Source organism: Manduca sexta, chromosome 21, assembly GCF_014839805.1.
Source record: "Manduca sexta isolate Smith_Timp_Sample1 chromosome 21, JHU_Msex_v1.0, whole genome shotgun sequence".
Taxonomy (NCBI): domain Eukaryota; kingdom Metazoa; phylum Arthropoda; class Insecta; order Lepidoptera; family Sphingidae; genus Manduca; species Manduca sexta.
This window is the reverse complement of record NC_051135.1, coordinates 3,839,360-3,857,820: the sequence shown is the minus strand read 5'-3', so window position 1 is coordinate 3,857,820 and position 18,461 is coordinate 3,839,360. Positions and strand designations below refer to the sequence as shown.

Genomic DNA, 18,461 nt, shown 5'->3' with positions numbered 1-18,461 from the left:
CCTCCTAGTTTTAATAAACTCTTCATGTTATCAAAATCAATAGTATAATATATGTCATCATACTGCAAATATCTTAAAACTGCTTAGTTAACACTATCACTTTTAACAAAATTGATCCCATAATACTTAAAATAAAAATATTTAACAAATGTCATATTTCCACAGGCTTTAATAGTGTCTGATAATAATACTGGAGAGAATTTATCGTCTGCTACAGCAGCATTAATGTCTCAACCACCGCCTCCTCATTTTTGCAGTACTGTTGTTCTGCTCATTGCTCTACAAGTCATCAATACTGGGGTAATTACTATGCCACTACTGATAATAACTCGACTATCTTCGTTGCATATGTACAGTTAAACAGAAAAGTAGCAAAATAATTTCAAAACTTTAAAACGCCTCTACATATTCATTTCAATCAAAATATTATTTTTTCTTTAAGTAAAATAAAGTTCACACTTTGAAATTTATGTAACTATAGAAAAATCGGTTGTTAATAAGAACATAAAAGAATAAAGGTGATTTGAAATGTGTAATTTGTTAAGCTACTTTTGTGGCTGACTGGCCGTCCAAATTATACACTAAATTAAATAAAAATAAAGCAGACTCTTTTTTATTAGGTAGATCGGATTAGTCTCTATGCATTGTATGTATATTATTTGTGACTAAGCTCCATATACTTAACTGCAACGTTAGTGAGAAAACATTTATATATAAAAATAGACATTAGCATTTGACAAAAGAAGATATTATTACTAGGCACTATAATATGTTTATACTTTCTATATTACAGGATAGTTACTCCTTAGAGCAAATGTGCGGAGGCAGCGCTATATTCCCGACGGCGGAAAAGACCGAAAACATGTTGATGAATTTATTTATGCCGCTATGTATGCGAGTCGGGAGTGGCAGAAAAGGTATCGTATTTAGGTCTTTCGTCAATAAAACATAAATTCTAAGATCTTTTGCAATACAAACTATTTTATTTACAAGTCTAACCAATCATAGCTGCCAAAGCATAAGACACTTACTTCAGAAGTAACCACCATATCGTCTACTTATGCCTTTCAGACGTTCCTCCCCTACGCCAGTCAGACGTCAGTTACCTGGTATCAGTAGTGTTAAACGCGTTATGCCCGCCGGCGCCACCCGGCCAAGTGGCGGCGGTCAACGCCAAGCTCAACGCGGCTGATGCGCGCGCCAACTCTCTCACCTTCACTGGCAGCCGCGACACCAGGAACACTACCAGACTCTCCAATCAGCTGTATAGGATTGCGTTCTTGGGTGAGTTTGTTTGACGAGCGCTGGAGATAAACATTTACTACAAACGAATATTTTTCATTCCTTTAATTGTCACTATGTTTTATTACATTTTTTAATAGAACAAGTTAAGTAATAAAATTAGTAAATATCTTATGAGAATATTTTGTAAGTTTATGGAATTCGTTAAATCTTTTTTCCCTAATACCTACCCAAGCCTTTATAGATAGGCGATGCACTTAAAACTTCCCTAGCGTTGCAGATGTTTACGAATGACTACTTACCACCATATTATATTTACTTATATCTATAAAAAACACATACACACAACTGTTTCCCAGCTCTGAAGGTAGTGTGCGCGTGTTTCTCGAGCGAGCTGTGCGGCGAGTGGGGCCGCATCGCGCGCGCCATGCGTGAGCTCGGCCGCCGCAACGAGGCCGCGCACCACCTGTGGGACTTCCTCGAACACGTCGTTACCTACCGCACGCCGCTCTATATACTGTTACAGCCGTTTATTGTCCATAAGGTGAGATAATTGTAGCTTTAATAACTGATAGATTCATTTACGACGACTTTGCCGGTAGCAATTGACTATCGAAACAAGCTGCAGTCGACAAGAATCCTCGCCAAGGAAAATATCAGTGTAAGTATCTATTAGTTTATAATGTGTACTCAAGTATATTGAAATTACTAACCGACAACACAAGGACGTTGCAAGTTTAATATTTATGACCACCGCGCGCAATCCAATTCCAATTTGGTATGATTGGCTGTATCTTTTCTACGAAAATTATGGCATGCAATACACCAGCGCGGCAGTTAACGATTTGAATTTGTCGACAATTGTCTTTGTCTTTATTAAAATTACTCCTATACCTTTCAATGTCAGTTGTCCCAACCACCAATCGGCGACAACGAGCGGCACATGCAGTTCGTGGTGCGTGAGCGTGTGCGCGGACTGAAGCTGCCCGCCGCCAGAGCTCGCGGCGCACTGCTCACCGACCTGGCGCGGGAGCTACGCTCGCTGCGGGACACTCACGACCAGTGCAAATACGGTAAACATATATAATACATACGACTTTATTTCAGACAGAATACAGGCGCAACTGGAACACGCGTACAACTCCGAGCTGATTTTTTGTGGGGAGAGCCTATTGTTTAATTTCGAATATCTACTAAAATAATATGTGAAATATTATTATACATTTTATTGGTATATACAAATACTATTAATATTAAGGCGGCTTATTGATTCATAGGATATGTATGGCCTTCTATTTAATTACCGTTATCTTATTAAATAATCAACACTTACGCTCTATCGATGAAAGTGAATCAATTAAAATTTATACAGACCAAATCTCGGAAAACCTGGGTCAGGCCGGTGGGAAACGTTCGTCCGAAGTGTTCCCTCGCCCTTCGAACGTACAAGACAAACACCAACAGCACAGGCCGTCGCTAATATCCATGCTAGTGGGTCGCGCTGGCGCAGGTGGTATCCCACGCACCCCCGACCATCCCTCCGCACCTCTTACTGCCCAGAGAGGTAACTTTAGTGCAATTTTATTTTGTTATCAATTTATACACAATTGGATGAAAAGAAGCGCTTGGATGCTCAAAATTTATAGTATTATGCGTGGTATACCCAGCAATATAAAATAGAATTGCATATAGACTCTTGGAGATCACATCAATATTTTATAACTAGTACATCTATAGCTAGACATAATATCTTGTAATTTACAGAATCTCTGTCGAGTAGTTCTACAACGAGCCAGCAATTGCCGCTATTCGAAATTGGTTTGAACAACAACGGTCGGCAAAGCGATCACTGTAATAATAATACAAACAATGGCAACTCTAACGTCGGTAAAGTAAAATACATTATTGGCTTATCTATGTACTATGAACTAAATGTTAATTCTTATGCTCATACTCTTTAGTTATTTCACAGGATCTGTAAACAATTACGGGATTGACTCGAAACCGCCTGTTAGCACCCCGTCGTATGTTAGTGCTCAAACAAAACTGCGCTTCGTGCCCTCTGTAGAGTTCAAGTTCACATCAGGTAATATATATGATCCTACGATTCTTTTGAATAAAGGAAATAGTATCAGCAAAAATAATTACGACCCTATTTCTGAGTAATGACTACAGACCTATTTCAATTTATCTGTTGAAATCACACCTCGGACTCAAAGATAATCTATTTGAAGTGCCGTCTGATTCTTCTTTTATCTACATGTATATACAGCAACAAAGTATGGTAAAAATGAGTCATTTACAATGCTCCCTTTACGAGTATGTCTTTAGTGCATACCAATGTTTCTTAAATTAAATATTTGATTATGCTTGATATGAAATATTTTCTTTTTTTATACTTAATTAAGTGGAATAATTCGAATCATTAATCAGTAAAATTGGCCAATGACTCTACATATTTCTTTTGTTCTTTACGTTAAGCTTCGGTAGCGCAATATGTTTTCTACGGCTTATGAATGTTTATGAGCTACAGTACTCAAATATTATCACACTCATTCACTTCCTGGTTAATTTTAGCTATAAAAATATCACTTTCAATGTCCCATGTGACTCTGCCAGCCTTTACTAGGCTTTAAGACCTTTCTCGTCGTAACACTAGTGAATGTCCAGGTGAAACATCCATGACTCCATTATCGCCAATGTCGCCTGATTCGCGTGTGAGCGGCACTAGTCCTGGGGGCATGTGCGCGGGGATGGAGGAGGCCCGCACCGACAGTCCCGATGGTGATAAGCCGCGACTGCAGCGAGCACACGGACCTTCCAAGAAGACCTTCAAGTTCCGACGCAGCCGGCATGCGAAGCCTGAGGTAATACCCCATATGGACATATTTTATTCTACTAATTAACGAAACGGGCAAACCGCTAACCAAATGATCTTGTGCAAATCATAACAAATGACTCTATATCTTGATAAAACCGAACGAAATCTTTATACTGTTTTTTTTAACGTGCTAATTATAGAAATCAGCTGGAATAATCAGCTTTGACTAATCGGCTGTACCTAATTTGTGACCTATATCAAAAGTAGGTTAAAATTTTGTTGTATACCTAGACGTATAGTCAGAATAAATTGTCACAGAAATGTTATTGTTTATGTAATTGAGAAGCACTATGTACGTCTGTGTGCAGCCGTCGCTGGCTCGGTTCGAGTCGGATTCGGGGTCGTCGCCGGGCGCGGACAGCACGCCGCTCCGGCGCGCGTGGTCGCAACCACCATTCCTGCTACCAGCCGCTACCAACACCGACACCTCCTACGACAGCGAAATCTCGCAGACCTCCTCCACCTCGGGATACAGGCTAGCATTACTGCCGCGCCAGTAAATAGACATGCCGCAAACTGTTGTGCATGCAGCCGTGTGTGTGCATGAAATCGTAACCGACTGCAGACAGTTGGCGACATTGTGTCATTGTCTTTTCATACATAATAAAACACATATATCTGTGTCATTCATAACACTTCAAATCTCACATCGAAATGAACTTTTACGACAAAATGCTGCCAATACAGACATGCAAAGTCGTATCTAACGAAACCATAATAGGATTGACTTACAAAACATTCATTCACTAACAAATTGTCTTCATGAACACGTTATGTCGGTAGTATTAATTGGTGTTGTCTTGTATATCACATCAACTATTAAGTGTTGTATTACGTACTTATATGTATAAATTTTTAATTTAAGGTTATAGCTTAAGGTCCATTCTTCATACATTTTGTTTCACCTTTAATCTGGGTAACTAAACAAGTATTGACAAGTAAAGAATTTAAATTCACGTCTAGTTAGTGATTAGTTCTCGCAGTTGAAAGAAAAACGTAAAAATAATTAATATGCATGGATATTTCGGCCTTTAAAATTTAATACGACGAAATTTTAAAGGCCGAAATATCCATGCATATTAATTATTTTTACGTTTTTCTTTCAACTGCGAGAACTAATCACTAACTAGACGTGAATTTAAATTCTTTACTTGTCAATACTTGTTTAGTTACCCAGATTAAAGGTGAAACAAAATGTATGAAAAATGGACCTTAAGCTATAACCTTAATATCTAAATTTTCGTTTTATTTTTTTAATTTTTATAAAGTAAAAACAACATTTATTTTAAGCCCTAAGTTATTTTCCTAAGCAAAACGATGCGCTAACCGTGTTTTTAGAAGTATCTATTCGAAATTTGTAATACGTATAGGAAAAAAATTCTTTACACCATGGTTGTTTAATTTTTTTTGTAATATGGATATACTTAGTTTCATTAATTATATAATGAAAATGCTACTAAAATCGTTGATTCCGTGCATCTCTTCTTAAAGTACACATTACATTAATTTAAATTCAACACTATTAAAAAAGAAAATTCAATAATTAACATCTTGGCAATTTCAACTGTTCAAAAAGACCTAAAATTAATTTTTAAAGCAATTATTCGTAAAACTCTACATATTCCCACTCGAATTGAGCGCCGCAAATGTGTGGAACTAATACTTAAAACCGTTTTCTCGAGGAAGAGCCTCAAAACAGAGAAACTTCATTCAAATACTGCGTAAACGAAGCTATTACGACCATTTATAGGCCAATAATCCTTTTAAACTTTTCGTGTCTACTTGATAAACTACATAATTAATTACATAGTTCAACACACAAATGATACTAACTAAACATAAATATATTTTCCCTTGCACTTTACCGGTATACAAGTTATCCTGGTATGTTACAGAGAGAGCTACAGCCTGCAGGTGTCGATGACGGAGTCACAAGGTGGCGCGGCGGAACGCTCCCCGAGCGCAACCCCGCACGCCAGCCCCGACGGTAAACACTCCTTCGTATGTACCCCACGGCTCATATCGGTTCTATTACCGCCTCTTCGTCTTCTTTCCTATCTTTAAAAGTCTTAAAATTTAATAGCGTTACGTGGAGCTCTACTCGCATAGATAAATATTTTAACTTCAGATCAATCGTCTGCAGCTTTTTTATTATCAACAAAAAAGGAGAGGGGAATATGCCACACCCATCAGCAGCGATTAAAATATCTTCACGATTTTATATTTTTTTTATAAAAACAATAAATTACTTAAATAGTTACATCTCTATATTGTGGAGAAGCGACTCTAATTTGATTATGGACAGCCAAAATATTTTATTCGTATGTTTTTACCCACCTGATATCTTAGCCAATACTTGTTTTTGGGGTGGGATAAATAAACATTCTAATAGAGTTTGAGCAAGTACCTGCATTTGCAGACGTATTTAGCCTAAAGATATTCCGCAAATAAAACATAATTAAACAATAATTAGACAGTAAATAAATTATTACGAAACTATTTTTCCTATCTGAGCTTTTTTATTGTATGTTTAGCGAATGACGGTCTTATTGTAATAAATCAACAAAATACGTTAGTTACTTACTTATTGTGGCTGACATGGTAAAGTGTATTTTTTTTCTTTCTTATCAGCCTCTCTAAGCTGCGAGTCTGGCACATCTTCGGCCGAGCGTACTGCACTGCTCGGCGCGGCCAGTCAGCGATCACTTTTACTTAGTAGCGATTTACGTGATGAAGATACACTCCTTTAATTTCATAGAAATTAAAATATTGTTAGAAAAATACGCCAAAATAGTATGAATGTTAAATACTTTAAGAATTTCTTAGTTTACAGTAAATGTTAATGCATACATCTACTTTAGTGTGAAATACTTTAAGTTTAGTACACTAATTTACTTATGATTATTAAGTAAATTTTATGTTTTACCAATTAAAATCTATTTAAGTATCTATGTGATATGGAAATTCGAAATATAGGGATTTACTTTTGTAGACAATTTTAATAGATGCTTCTAATTTTAATTTGTTTTATTTATTTCCCAAACTACATCATAGTTAGGTAGGTAGTATTCGATAGCCTAAGGCAAGACCTCAACTTTTTCTTACTCGACTCGCCTGGGACGATTGCCATAACTGGATCCTGGAGGTTGTATAGGAAGCGACCGGCCGATTATAAAATCATCCAAATGCATAAAATTATTATTTGCTTCTACCTCCTTAGCCAAATCGATCTTGTAACATACTTAATATAAGTAAATATAAAAACTGTTGCCAACTTTGAACGGATCATAAGACCAGGTGATATTTAGCATGCTTATATACTTAGATTTTGAAAGCGTGCTCTGTTAGTATATAATTGACAATTATTTGCTGCTAACTTTTAGAATAATAATAAGACTATTAAGTTACGTTAGGTGGATAGCTGATTTTTGTCTTTGATGTTACGTACCTAATGTATGTATCCGACATGATAAAATTCGATAGAACAGCGCATGCGCGCGAAAATTACCGAATAAGAATTTATGGGCGTTACCCGCTGTTTTCCCACCGTGAAAAGGCTTTCCCGCTCCAAAAGTCCCTAAAGAATTGTACGCTGCTGGAGGCTTCTATGTTAAAATCTGATTTCGCATGGTAGCAAATTACCGGCATAAAAACTACCTATGTTTTTTTGTCATGGAGAAAATCCTCTTGAATCCCCGTCGTGCATTTGCAAGTAAACGGGGTATGTCGAATTTTTACGGACTAAAAACCCCACGGTGGTCTGCATCAGCACTTTAGAATGGCTCCGGGACCTAGAACCGAACACGCCTTTCCAGTACTAGCATTTTAAGCACGACTCGGGGGTACATTACTGGTCCCCCGACAAAGCGCTTTGGATGTCGAAACTGAGATGAATGATTGCGAATTATTCGAGTGGGATTAGCGTTTTCGCGCTCCCGCTGTGCAGCCTTCTTCTTTACCATTACATGGACTCTTTAACTCTACCATTACTGTGAAACATAACAGGAGGCTACAGCGTTCAAACTCCTCTCTCCAGCTGGCATAAAAAATTCTATACTTACCTATCTGTTAATCCAAGACTCCCGTCTACCCGTGTGCCAAATTTAATTCATACGTCCATTTGTTTTTTGCGTTTACTTCTAACAAACATCCAAACATTTCCACAAACTTTCGCATTTATAATATACTAGCTTTTGCTCGCGGCTCCACCCGCGTTATAAAGTTTTTCAAGCTAAAGTTTTCCGTTACAAAAATAGTAGTTTCCCGGGAGCCTATGTTCTTCTCAGGGTCTCAAACTGTCTCCATACCAAATTTCATCTTAATACGTTGGGTAGTTTTTGAGTTTAACACGTAACAGACAGATGCAGCGGGGACTTTGTTATATTATTTAGAACTTTTTAAGTGAAACAATCCCGTCATACATCATTGTTGCATAACTTTAACCGTTTACGCAGCGCAGGCAACGGAAGCTCTCAAAACTCATAATTTTCCCCGTTTTTGCAACATGTTTCATTACTGCTCCGCTCCTATTGGTCATAGCGTGATGATATATAGCCTATAGCACTCCAGGAACAAAGGGCTATCCAACACAAAAAGATTTTTTCAGTTCAAACCGGTAGTTCCTGAGATTAGCCATTACTGCTCCGCTCCTATTGGTCATAGCGTGATGATATATAGCTTATAGCGGTCCACAAATAAAGGGCTATCCAACACAAAACGAATTTTTGGTTGACACCGGTAGTTCCTAAGATTAGCCATTACTGCTCCGCTCCTATTGGTCATAGCGTGATGATATATAACTTTGAGCACTCCACAAACAATGGACTATTCAACACAAAAATATGTTTTCAGTTCGAATCGGTAGTTCCTGAGATTAGCCATTACTGCTCCGCTCCTATTGGGTATAGCGTGATGATATATAGCCTATAGCACTCCACGAACAAAGGGCTATCCAACGCAAAAAGATTTTTTCAGTTTGGACCGGTAGTTCCTGAGATTAGCCATTACTGCCCCGCTCCTATTGGGTATAGCGTGATGATATATAGCCTATAGCACTCCACGAACAAAGGGCTATCCAACGCAAAAATAATTTTTCAGTTTGGACCGGTAGTTCCTGAGATTAGCCATTACTGCCCCGCTCCTATTGGGTATAGCGTGATGATATATAGCCTATAGCACTCCACGAACAAAGGGCTATCCAACGTAAAAAGAATTTTTCGGTTTGGACCGGTAGTTCCTGAGATTAGCGCGTTCAAACAAACAAACAAACTCTTCAGCTTTATATAATAGTATAGATAATATGGTCAGCAAACTTGTGTTTTTCATGTTAGAAATGTAATGTAAGTCATCTATATTCTATGCAGTTAGTCATTGGCTCAATAGGAATTGACAAGTAAAACTTGCAAATGATATGCTCGTACACCAATTTATTGAATCACATACATTTTACACTAATCTACACGTAAGTACATATCAATATGGGTTTGAGATTGAGTTATTAAAATATGGTTCTCTTATAATCATCGGTATATATAATAATTTAATAACTAGGTATCTATTTGCAAAATTGATATTGGTGCCAACTTTTCTTAGGGTTCAGACAAGTCAGAATCATTCTCTCTCTATAGGTATCCAGTTGGACTTACATTTAAAAGGAACCATTTAATATCTTAGGTTAACAATTCACAAACTGAGCTACTTTATACGCACTATATATAAATTACATAAATATACATTTAACAACCAGAGTAAATGACTTAGTTCTTAATTATGGGTTAATAAATATTATTATGAGCAAACATTTTTATTTATATTAATATACAAAGATCAAGATTAACAATCGAAAAAGTTTTTTGTCATATGTAGATATTAAAATAATGATACAAGGAATTGGAAGTTACTGCACTTTAGACCTAATTAGTTATATGTATGTAAGGTGGCCATTCATCATGATGTATCTGGGATGATCCCATTTTTCCATGCTTTGTACCAGTACATCCCAAAGAATGGTAGGACCAACAAATGTCCTTTTTTAAATGTTTTGTATATTACTACCTAATATCTATTGCTATCACATACATTTATAAAATATCATCATTTTAATATTGTCTGTTGATAAAATTAGTGCCTATTAATCTCCACTTATGTGCAAAAATTTAAAAAACTACACAAATACTTGTTTCACTTCATGTTTTTGGTGTAATATATAGAAAAAGATTAAAAGGACACCAATAAATATCATATTACAATACTTATCTCAAATAGGAATGATATACATTATATGGAAATTACATTAACTATACTTTTATGGAAAATAAGGGTAATACATGCAAGGAATAAACCAGTTAAAATTTGGCTGTTCTCAGAGATGTACCTGAATATGTAGGTATTGAGTATTTGGCACTTTATTACCATTTATTGCAGAATGGAGATTTGTCCTAATGTAATGATAGGACAGATTAAATTGTGGCATCACTAAAATAATGCCTCTCATTACTTTTTACTAAACACTAGATCTTTATAAATTTACATTACATACAAGGGATGTTCTTCTTTGTAAAAGTATAATAAAACTATTAAAATATATCGTCTCTATTCAGTTAGTAAAATTATATTAATTCTAAAAAGACATCAAACTACAGTTCCGTTATGTTGTATGTTTTCAACATTACAAAAAAGATATTTATTAAAGATTGTGTTAAATGTTGCTAACCAATTTTAGACTTTAATATCTATTTTTTATAAGTATCAATATCAAAGAATAATGAAATTGGTTAATTTTATTAAATGCAACAAATGATGTTCTAAATAAATGCACTGGTTAAACTGATTCTTTTTTAATATGTTAATCAAAACTATATGTACTTTTAAATAATTACAAAATTAATTTAAAACCACTGAACATTACAAATATAGTCTGCTAAATGATAATAAATTATAAAATAAATGACTTTAAGCTTCTTTTAATAACAGATATGGCTGTATGGCAAGTTGAACATCTCGGTCTAATGGAATTTCATGCATATACTTCCCGAAAATGTGATTACTAATTTATATATACTCCTTTTGACAGAAGAAAACAGTGCTGCCCTCATTTTTATAGCATATGCATCATTAAGCACATGTTTCCTGGACATCAAACCTGGTTTTGTTAATTTTTCTAAATTTTGTTTGAGATTAATTAAGGCGGTAATAACTTTTGCCAAGTCGTTTTGTACAACGCCATATTTATCTTCTTTTAAAGAGGCTGCTGCCATAAAGGCCAAACCTTCACATACCCATACTACAGGCTGGGCTTGTACAAGGAGATATTTCAACTTTGTATCAGTAAGCTCACCAAAGAAAAAGCTTATGCCTGGCATTTGGCATATCCTATTAAGTATATTTTTACACTCATCTTCCATAATAACAGCAAATGAATCTTCAGCTGGGGTTTTATTATGATTTTTAAGATGAAGCAACTCTGGTGAATGGGCCATATTTCTTATACCATCATAGGATCTGTCAGAATGAGGTCTTGCATTTAAAATGTTATTCCGATTAGATACCTCAATTTCTTGTTGTTCATTGTGGTTAAGGGTATCCAATTGACGACTGAAATCATTAATAATGTGCAAACACTGGTCCAATAAATTATTCCAGTTCTTGGGATGTCCACCTGGTTGCGACAGTGTGAATATTTGCAATCTCCGTGCAGGATCACTCAGTGACATTATTTTCAAATCCTGTGCCCCTAAATATTCACAAAATTGATATCTCTGGGACAATGCGTCATATATTGTCATATGGGTGTTAGACTCAATGGGGAAATTCATAGGTTCTGTAAGTATAAAGTTAAATGTGCTTTTCATGATGTACATCGAAATGAAAAATAGACTGGTGTACAACCACAAGGAAATCCAGATTCCAGATCTGAATAAATTGAATATGTTATCAAGAGGAGGATCTTCCAGATATGAATTGTACACTTCTGAGACAGCGCTTCTTGGCTTATTTCCCCAAACATAGTAGAACAAGCAGTAATATATAACAGGTGGTATGGAGTTCTTGAATCCTAGAGAGAGTATATTGTTTATGGCCAGTTTCATCTGTTGGAATTTACCCTGGTACATGTGAGAGAACACCAGCGTACTCACATTAAATACGTGGACATTCATTAAGTAGTACAACCCCATCCACATCCCACCAAACTGAATGAACAAGCCTGACTCGACAAGGCACTGCCCGTCATATGTTACACATTTTTCTTCAATATATCGGTTTTAGACAGAGATGAATATAGGCTCATAGTAAAATAACCGCTCAGGGCATACAGAATGCTCAATATAAAATTCTGCAGTGAAAATATATTCATGAACATAGAAAATCTGGTGAAATATTTAGGCATTGGTGTCATGTAGTAACTCCCGTATATATAAGCTTGGAAAAATGAAACCAATCCCAGGAGTATTATGTTAAAGAACATTTTCCAACTAAAAATGTAGCTGATTGTAGAAGATATCCATGTCATCGGATGTACCAAGTCGATTTGAATTAGCCAAACTAACACAATAGCAAGTAGAATTTGCATAGCAATGTTCCATAATACTGAAATAATCAATCTGTGGGAAAATATATCATTTTTCGTAACCATCGTGGAGGTTGTTCAAATTAATCAGTTTAACTGAAAATTCTAAGGGCACCCACGTTTACTGTTTCAAATACACAAAACCACTTTTGTACACACGTTTGCGACTCTCATAAATGGTTTGTAACTCTTCCTTCACGTGGAATATCCACAAAGTACACAATACAATATTTTAACCGACATATTTGAAAACAAAATAAAAACTGCCGTTTTAGCTTGCAACTTGAAATGAAATATGGAGTAGTGACTAGTGACGTACTTGCGCCCTGACGACCGAACCTAATCGATATCAGCTACTACCCTAGATATTCTAAAAGGTCAATCTATTTTTAGACTGGTATGGTAGATTTCCTATGGTAGACTTCGTCCACGTGAAAGGGTTTTACGGGATAAAAGTCCTTCCTAGTGTTTCAAACTATCTCCATACCTTATCGAAATCCGTTGGGTAGTTTTTGAGTTGATCATGTTCATATAGTCAGAATGATGCTGCAGGGAACTTTTGTTTTATAATATATATTTTTGAACTATGATAAAGAATTGCGTCGTACATGTTTTTTTGTGTAACTTTAATCGTTAACACAGCGCACGCAACGGAAGCTCTCAAAAGGAATACATTTTCCTCGTTTTTGCAACATTTGTCATTCATACTCCACTTGTATATCATACCGTATTAATAATGGACTATCCAACACTATTGTATGTTGCTTCAGTGATAACATAAGGATCTAGATATGCAATGTAATGAAATGTAATAATGATAATGATAAATAAATGAATAATTGTATGTGAAAATTTAATAAAATCTTTGTTATTATTATTAGAGTAGGTGATTTCAAAATGTAATCAGATACATTACTGACCGGTTCCAAATATTGTGGTTTTTATACTATAATTCTGTTTCCATTAAAAAAAATGTAAGTATTTTATAAAAACAAAATATTCATTTTCAATCCATTTTTTGAGAAACGTGCAATAATTGATATTATCATGCACGCACTCAAGGATAATCCGAGTGCTGCCTTTATTCTATCTATACATATTATAATTTAACATAGATCCATTCATAAAAATTGACCTGTGAACAATTTTAACACATTTTAATTATTAGAATGCTAATTGCAAGTGAACAAGAACGTAGTTTTTTTCAATCCAATAGAAAATTAATTATACATAATTTAAAAGTCATTCAGTGACCTTTTCACGAAACTGGGCGTATTTCCCTGCAATTTTAGAATTAGTAGTTATAAAAAGGAACAACTACATGAAATAAAAGCATATATAAAGTTATAAAGGATACCCAATAATATGACATTTATTTGCTTACTGCGCGTAAATTCCCAAATAATTTAAAAAAAAATCGATATTATTACAATCTGGTCTACCCTATATCAGTAGTTGATCCAAAAGAACATAATATTAAGGTTGGCTGAATGGTTAGTGCCAAAGACAAGGCAGTATAGTTGAAAGTCTGTAGGCTGTTCAGTAGACGAATAATTAAAAAAAAAATTGCTGCCAAAGAGAATATAAACACTACTTTTGTTGGTGCTGAATACTTTTGTGTAGTATGGACGTGTTTAGCAAAGATACATGAAATTATAAGGCGTTATTAAAACACTATTGATATGTGATTATATCGCAAAAAGTTTAATGAAAAACACCTTAAGATTAATAAAAACCTAGTGTATGAAGTGGACTACCCTTGATTAAGTTTATGTGTTCACGATTAGGAGTGTCCTACATTTCAACACTTTTTACTCCAATGGAAGAAAGTTGTATATTAGGAGCATTTCTATTTAAGGGTGTAGTGACTTAATAAAATACACGCTTGGGATGGAAATTTCATCAAATAATTGAAGAACTCTTGTTATGTATACTCTAATAGACATAGCTTTGAGTGTCGGGGTGCTTGTCACCCTCGTCACCGTACTTTCAATATGTGTATGCGGCTGCAAGAACTCTAATCAGAAGTAAGTGAATATTTTTATATTGAACGGAAAATAATCATGCATTCAATCAAAATCAATAATCTCAAGTAATACCTATTCATATATTAAACATATATTCACTATATAGTATTAAAATTTTTAATTCGTAGGAACTATATAAATATTCTAGTAGGATCCTAAATCTAATTATATAATTAAATGAAATATATACATTAATAAATGAACTAAGTCATTTGTGTATCAGACAAGCAAAAGCATGTGCTATTTTAATACTGCAACATATAGCACTCCAATCATTAAAATATCAAGATAATATTCAAACTTCAAACCATATGTTACCACTGTAGTGTTGAAATTCCTGTAACATAATTTTGATAAAATCAAAAACAGGAATATCTCCTCTGATGCATTATTTTTTTAATGACACGTCATAAATTGTATTATTTCTTTTGAGTGTCATAATTCCGATATACATTTATTGGAATTAGACATTTATTTTAATAATTCAACATAGTTGTTATTTTTTAATCTAATAAAAATGCTGTAATACATACTGGACAATGTAAAATTCTACCTATCTACCTTACTAGACATTTATGAACTTAATTCAGCTCACTATGTCAACATTTCGTACTGCTGTCAATCAATATTATGTGTATACTATAGGAAATGTTAATTTTGACATTTAACAGAAGTGAGTTGGTTGGAACGGCCGGTGTGGTCAAAATACGTTTTGACGAGGAGGTACCATCTCCGACGCCCACCACCCCTGCCTCAATCAAGCGGTTTGTTTTGTAGTCCCAGCATGCCCTAGAGACCAAAACCTAACGAGGGCCTAACCATGTTTATAACATACTAAATTTTTTCTAAACGGATGTTAAATGCTTATTATAATCTTAATATTATTTCGTGTTTTGAAAATAATGTTTTAGGTGTTGTATATGTACCTGACTGCCGCAAAGGGTTTAACACTAAATAACCTGTTTATCTTGGATCTAGATTAGATGTTATAGTTTATAAATATATTATTGTTATTTAATTACATAAAACTATTTATATTATATTTGTTGTAAGTCAGTGGCGTAACATGGTGTGATAGTTGGGGTAAGGCAGGGCTACCGTCATCGAAATTTTTAGGGGAATGGTAAAATGCGTAAAATCTAGATTAAAACCATATTTTTTACTTTTATTACATAAACCAGACATGAAGGAGGTATGTGTGATTTATTGTTCAGAAATGACTTTCTTTTGCTCTAACCCAGAACCTTGTGTGGCAAATTTTGGGCGCCAAGAATGCACACTATACCAGTGTTGTATTTTTTAATTTAATTCTTATCAATCTGAATATAAACTGAGATGATACAAAGAAAAACAGTAAACTTTACAGTTTAGGAAGTACTAGGGTACATGTTATTATCATCAACCAATCAGTATCATATCTAAGCAAGCTAAATAGACACAATAGATATATTTTGATACATATGAAGAAGTTAAAAGTGTGTATGATCAAGCAGGATAATTAAATATATTTATTTACATGTGTTTATAGACTGCATATACAGCTTAAACTAACATATTTCTTAAAACTTCTCAACAATATTTATGTTTAGACTCTATTCCTTTTGCATGAGTTAATGTAGATTAAACAGTTATGTTCCAGGTGCATGAATATAAAATATAAATTGTTACAGCTAAATAATTGTAAACATTGTCAGTTATATTTTGCTTTACAGCAATTCTAATCATTCCATGCTACTAATCATTGACAACAGCAAACGTAAACAACTCTTCGGTTAATTGCATGTTGGTGTTATATGTATAGAGTTATAAATTCTTTTAACTTATAACTTAAGATTATAGTTTCCATTGTGCTGTAAATAAGTTATACTAATTTAATGTAACTATGTCATAGAAGTCATTTTAATTGTTGCAATTTATGTGTAACGAGAAACACAATCTATTCTTGACCTTGATTAGTAATGCAGTAGGGATTTCATAATATTGAATGTAACAAAACAGGAAAACCGTTAAACAATGATCTCTACATGTAACAGCTGAATGTCATCTCGTTTTAAAATAAAGCTTGTGATTAATCAATAACGCAATTCCAATGAAAATGTAAGCTTTCGAAAAAAAAACGATATTTGTAAGCACATCACACATAAACCGATAAATAAATTTGGAGGAAATTTTGCGCCGAATATATTTATTATAGGAAAAATTTACTGACACTTTTTTTCAATCATGGAATGCGATCAAAAGCTAATATACTAATAAACATTACTCTACCTATTTTTGAAACGAAGATTTCGAAAAACAGTATGAAAAACCAGCCCTTAAATACGTATGACAATATGTCCGTAAATATGTTAAATAATCATTTTTATTACACAGAACCTCTACGCAAAACAGTCAGCGAAGTTTGCCAGAGATCCCACACCCCGTCGGCCGACACGACAGTGGCGACACAGCATCCGAGATATATGCCACAGTGAATTTGGTTGATGGTGCGTACTAACATAATATTAAAGCAGCGTGTTTCTTCTAAATCTATACTGTTATATGTATAAAACTCCAGAGTTTGTATGTTTGTTTCAACGCGTTAATCTCAGGAACTACTGGATCGAATTAAAAATTATTTTATTGTTGGATTGCCTATTTATCGAGGAAGGCTATAAGCTTTATAACATCACGCTAGAACTAATAGGAGCTGAGCATTAATGAAAAATGTTGCAAAAACGGGAAAAAATTATTCCTTTTAAAATCTTCCATTGCGTGCGCTGCGTGTTTACGTAACCGTTTGGTTAAAACGCAACAACCATGTGTGACGGAATTGTCCCTCTTAAATAGTTCTAAAACATATAAATTATAAACAAAGTCCTTCGCCGCATCTGTCTATCTTTCTTAACGAGATAAAATTAAAAACTAAACAACGGATTTCAATGAAATTTGGTACGGAGATATTTTGAGATCCAGGAAAAGCTATAGATTTACTATCCCAGGAACATATATAGCGGGACTTTTCTTCCGGAAAACTTTCACACACGGGCGGGAAGCCGCGACCAAAAGCTAATAGTTACTAAGTACAACGAGTACATTCGTATTCCTTCAACGGTGTCTACATCTCACGATAGTATAACTAGCAATGAGTTTATGCTTTATATAGAACTACATATTATGCAAATAAATCCACATAAAATATACGAAACAGAAAAACTTGTAGTTGTTTTCCAAAAAACCCTCTCACTATGCCTATAGAGGTATTCCACACAGACGAAAAAAGATTTATACGTGGTTTTAGTAGTTTACATTACACACTTTATTTATTCATGTGATGCAAATCAATATGAAAACAAAAATTCCAATTACACTGTCGTATGTCACGCAATCGATGTATTTAAGTGGCAATAGAGAGTGACCAAAGTTACATGCAGTATGTAGTTAGTCTGGATTTCACATTTAGTTAAGTATAGTAATATTATTACCCATTTATACATATATATGTACCAACTAGCTACCAAAGGTAGTCATATGACTACTTTTTGGTAGCACAAGTCTGACGTCTTGTCTGACGATCAGTGGCTTCATGCGTTTTTACGGCTACTTTTTAACCGATTTCAAAAAAAGGAGGAGGTTATCAATTCGACCTGAATATTTTTTCGTACATGGACGAAACAACGTTATGAGAATCCCAACTAGACTGTCTCTGTTCAGCTAGACAGCCGTGTTGGCATCTATAGTCTACAGCCGGAAATCATATAATGCG

At 34.6% G+C, this 18,461-nt stretch overlaps 3 protein-coding genes across 3 annotated transcripts; 2 read left to right on the top strand and 1 right to left on the bottom strand.

The window, feature by feature from the left end:
- Positions 1-165: 165 nt before the first annotated feature.
- On the top strand, positions 166-7,108 carry LOC119189981 (protein unc-80 homolog; the record flags this gene model as incomplete). The annotated part of the gene is given in 12 exon segments (XM_037440854.1): positions 166-300; positions 794-917; positions 1,072-1,284; positions 1,602-1,786; positions 2,150-2,315; positions 2,615-2,806; positions 3,007-3,129; positions 3,215-3,328; positions 3,913-4,109; positions 4,432-4,619; positions 6,019-6,110; positions 6,755-7,108. Coding segments are annotated over 12 exon segments (1,848 nt in total), but the record flags the coding sequence as incomplete, so codon positions are not given.
- Positions 7,109-9,529: 2,421 nt separating this feature from the next.
- Positions 9,530-13,262, bottom strand: LOC115444703 (nucleoporin Ndc1). The gene has a single exon (XM_030170587.2). The coding sequence runs from the start codon at positions 12,301-12,303 to the stop codon at positions 11,128-11,130; it is 1,176 nt and encodes a 391-aa protein (XP_030026447.2). The 5' UTR covers positions 12,304-13,262; the 3' UTR covers positions 9,530-11,127.
- A 940-nt stretch (positions 13,263-14,202) lies between these two features.
- Positions 14,203-17,228, top strand: LOC119189997. The gene is made up of 3 exons (XM_037440942.1): positions 14,203-14,716; positions 15,388-15,480; positions 17,090-17,228. The coding sequence occupies exons 1-3, from the start codon at positions 14,616-14,618 to the stop codon at positions 17,211-17,213; spliced, it is 318 nt and encodes a 105-aa protein (XP_037296839.1). The 5' UTR covers positions 14,203-14,615; the 3' UTR covers positions 17,214-17,228.
- The last annotated feature ends 1,233 nt before the right edge of the window (positions 17,229-18,461 follow it).

What these genes read in the sequence shown, in the direction of transcription:
- LOC115444703 (XM_030170587.2), bottom strand. Translation starts at nt 12,303, where the DNA reads ATGTGGATGGGGTTGTACTACTTAATGAATGTCCACGTATTTAATGTG.
- LOC119189997 (XM_037440942.1), top strand. Translation starts at nt 14,616, where the DNA reads ATGTATACTCTAATAGACATAGCTTTGAGTGTCGGGGTGCTTGTCACC. An exon ending in TGCAAGAACTCTAATCAGAA is followed by an intron (nt 14,717 to 15,387) that starts GTAAGTGAATAT and finishes GACATTTAACAG; the next exon opens with AAGTGAGTTGGTTGGAACGG. An exon ending in ACCCCTGCCTCAATCAAGCG is followed by an intron (nt 15,481 to 17,089) that starts GTTTGTTTTGTA and finishes TTTATTACACAG; the next exon opens with AACCTCTACGCAAAACAGTC.